Genomic DNA, 3917 nt, shown 5'->3' on the forward strand with positions numbered 1-3917 from the left:
CCCTAGTCAACCATATCGATCCTTTCAGGATGTTAGTTCATCCCTGGAATTCCATGAACTTGTAACAATACGAGAGTGTTTGCACCCGCATGGATTTTACAATGAACCATCAAATTATACCATTACAAGACTTTTTGTCCTAGTATTTTTGGGATTAGTTTTACTTTATTTAGCCAACATATAAAAACCTCTTGTAAGTTGCACGATGTGAGTAGATGATCACTGTAAATCCCCTTCCTCTGCAACTTTTTCCTCATCTAGCGAAGCTTGATCCTTAATTTCGTTCTTATGATCGGTGTTGAACCAGGGGCGCGGGGCAGGGGCGGGGGTGGCGGTTGAGTTCGTAGTTTTATATTTTTTTGTTTAAATGTTTGATGCATTGTCGTAATCCTTAAAAGTTCCGTTTCCATGGTTTGGAACTGTTCGGAGCTCCCTTGTGATCAGTGGCAAAGCTATGTTCAAAGCTGCAGGGGCCATGGCCTTCCAGCCTTCATTAAATATGTGAAAGAAAAATGTATTTTGAAGGGGAAGATTAGGGAAACTAGAGTCTTTTGCACCCCCCCCCCATATCCATATTTATGTTTGGCCTTCCCAAAGGATCTTACCTAGCTCCGCCAGTACTTGTGATGCCATTGACATGAACCCTTTTCAAGCGGCAATGAAAATCATTGTGGGCGACGGGATCAAGACAAGTTTCTGGTTTGATCATTGGTTGCATGACTGCCCCCTAAAGAGATTGCTCCCTCCATATTTGCAATTGCTCGGCGCAAATATCTCACTATTTTTTAAGCCCTTCGCAATAATCGTTGGATGCAGTCATTTGTAAATTCCTCTCCATCTAATCAAATTCATTAGTTTGTTGGCCTATGAATCTCTCTTCATGATGTGCATCTTGAGCCAGCCACTCTGATGCCATATCATGGACGGCTCTTTTAAATGGTGATTACTCTATGGTTTTAGCTTATAGGCAGCAATTCAAAGGTGTGTTGGTTTGTTTCAAGGCACACAAGCATTGGGAGTCCCAAGTTGAGTTGAAGTGCAAGTTGTTTGTCCGCTTCTCCTACATCTCAAAGCACTAACTACGGACCGTCTTGCTATTCACGGTTCGCCTCATGAAGAGGTTTGCAATCTATGCCGCACTGAATTTCAAACAAACGAGCATCTCTCTCAGGGTCCCTTTTTGTTCTGGGCATTTGGGCTGTCGTTGATGGATGGTCCTTGATCATGGCAAGCTTGGACCCAGATTTTTTTTTCCACGATTAAGGACTTATGGAACAAAACTATTAAGGTTTTGGACTCGTCAAGGCAAGATGGCATGCGTGAAAGGAGAGTAACTAGAGGTTTTTCTAGAAAACCTATCTGCAGCTTTTGGATGTTGCTTGCCTTGTCACAGAGGACCTTCTCTTAGTTCGGTTGGTCGTGCAAATGACATGTAATTCTTAGGGCTTTTTTGTCTTGTAAATATCTTTTGTACACTTTTACTTTTACTCTATCTATATGAAATCGGCATACCATTTGCATTCTATCATCTAAAAGCAATCCTTAAAAGTAAATTGCCCGGTGGGTCCAGTTCCTTGCAGCAAATTAGTAGAAATGTGAAGGTGCGAAAATGGCACTAGACTATGAAAAATGAAAGCTTAGTTAAATCGGTGTGCTTTTGAGTGAAAGGAAAAAAGAAAGATTTGTACTTTGTACAACCCTACTTGATCAATAATGTGCATTAGTTATCCAGAAGAAAAGTGCAACAATGATGACGCGGTGGCCACCAAATCCCCCAACAAACTATAGCTACAGTTAAACAAGTGCTCCCAACTACTAATGTCTCACAAACAAAAGTCAGAAGGTTCATTGCCAGGACTAGCAAAATTTTGGATGGAGGACCTCAAAAACTCAGCACTCATTCACCGGAAGTGAAATCAGAGAGTATGGCACGAGGCACGGCAGTTTGGGGGGAAAAACTGTGGTAACCAACCTGCTTCTGGTGCTACCAAAAGCGCGCCGATCCCGCTCGCAGTTTACGTTAACTTTTCAGAACCTCGATGTCTCGTTCTCACGCGCTCTCGTCGGGGAAACGTGACCTGTCGGTCACAATACGCAACGCTTTGGAGTTGACGTGTCTCTGTCCGGAAGCCATCAAGAATTGATTTTGTTTCCTTTAAGCTGAATTTTTTGGCCGATCCACAATTCATTCACCAACAAGTTACACTACATGTCTGCATTGTTATCTCCATCGTCGCTGACGAGCCTCAGGTCATCTCGCGTCTATCTTTCTTGTCTCCATCAGATGCTAGGTACAAGGGGCCCATCAGATAAACCATCCCCATCTCACACTCTGCAAGCAACATGAGCACCACACCAACACCCATGAGGCGCAGCATGGTACGGGGGATCCATAAGACGAGTGAGCAGGTGGAGGAGCTCCTGCAGGGAAGCCATCATTAGCCACCCCGATGCGGAATGCACACTGTTGTTAGCTGCTGCAGCAGATCAAGAAAGAGGAGAAGGATAAGAAAGATAACATCATCGCCGCATTATCATTAGGATTGGTTGATCCGGTGGCGGCCATGTCGTACGATCAGGCGCTCTCTGTTCTCGGAGGTGGCGGCAAGGCGGCGGCGGTGAGCGCGTGGAGCGGCCATGGAAGCAACATCACGAGGCAGATCGTCAAGTGCACCAGGTGGCAGCTGGAGGAGACCACCGACCTCATCACCTGCCCTTACCACTACTACTGCGACAGCTCCTACCCGGGCGACTACTCGGCTGCCGTCGGCGTCCTCGTCGCCGTTTTAGCCGTTTATTGCCTCCTGTCCGCGGCGGCCTTCACCGTGGTAGAGATCGTCAGGGCTGGCGGCGGCAGCCCGGCGACGGCGGCCGGTGGCGTCGGGCGGATCAAGCGGAAGTACCTGGTGCCGTCGGGGCCCTTCTTGATGCCGCTGGTGCTGCTGGTGCTCGCCAAGGGGCAGCGGATCAACGCCGTCTTCCCGCTCGCGCGGCTCGGCCCGGCATTGCTGCTCACGCTGCAGGCATCGGCGCTGGCGTTCCGAAACGAGGCCGACGGCGACGTGCGCTACGCCGTGCTCGAGGCGTCCACCGTGTCCGGGATCCTGCACGCGAGTCTGTACCTGGACGCCGTCGTGCTGCCCTACTACACGGGCACGGACGCGCTCCGGTGGTCGCGGTTCTCCGGCAAGTGCGCCACCTGCCTCTGCCGAATGGAGCCTCTGGTCGTGGGCGGCCGGACGGTGCTCTACCGGGGTCTGTCCAAGACAGCGCTGGCCATCATTTTCGCGCTCTGCTCCAGGATGGTGTGCCGGATCTACGGCGAGGAGCGGCTGAGCGCGTGGACGCGGTCGGCGCTGGAGGTCGCGAGCTGGCTTTTCGTGTCTTGCGACGCCGTGTACCTCGCCGGTTGGGTGATTGCCGAGGGTGCCATGGCGAGCGCGGTCGTGTACGGACTCGTCGCCTGGCTGGTGTTCCTGTGTGTGTTTGGGAAGGTTTACAGATTCTTGGCGTGGGTGGAGAACAGGCAGGTCCAATGGAAACCAAGCCTTACCTGCCACAATGTGGTTTGATCATTTCTTTCTTTCTCCTTTCCTTATGGTTTCGGATGAAATTGTAAAGAACAATGACCACTTAAGTCAGCTTTGTGTGTATATAATTGCAAAGAATTATCATAGTTAATTGGGATTTCGTGTGCACATTTTTTTTAGAATGCACAAAAAGATAATTGTAAAGCATATGAGCCACATAACTTTGCTGATTGAACACCTTTTTTGTTTTGTTTTGAAGTTTTAGCTTCCTGAAAGGACTTTATAAGGTATGCCCACTAGATAATTTAAAAAGGCAAGAAGTAGGCTAGAATTAAACACCACTCTACTACTTAGCTTTTTCTTTCCTTTTACTAAAGGGAAACGTTT

The 3917-nt window shown here is 48.5% G+C and overlaps 1 protein-coding gene across 1 annotated transcript; it reads left to right on the top strand.

The window, feature by feature from the left end:
- The first annotated feature begins 2373 nt into the window (after window positions 1–2373).
- LOC119291358 lies at window positions 2374–3690 on the top strand. Its single transcript, XM_037570104.1, has one exon. The coding sequence runs from the start codon at window positions 2565–2567 to the stop codon at window positions 3570–3572; it is 1008 nt and encodes a 335-aa protein (XP_037426001.1). The 5' UTR covers window positions 2374–2564; the 3' UTR covers window positions 3573–3690.
- The last annotated feature ends 227 nt before the right edge of the window (window positions 3691–3917 follow it).

This window comes from Triticum dicoccoides, chromosome 4B (genome assembly GCF_002162155.2).
Source record: "Triticum dicoccoides isolate Atlit2015 ecotype Zavitan chromosome 4B, WEW_v2.0, whole genome shotgun sequence".
NCBI classification, from domain to species: Eukaryota; Viridiplantae; Streptophyta; class Magnoliopsida; order Poales; family Poaceae; genus Triticum; species Triticum dicoccoides.

Coding starts and splice junctions, on each gene's coding strand:
- LOC119291358 (XM_037570104.1), top strand. CDS start 2,565: ATGTCGTACGATCAGGCGCTCTCTGTTCTCGGAGGTGGCGGCAAGGCG.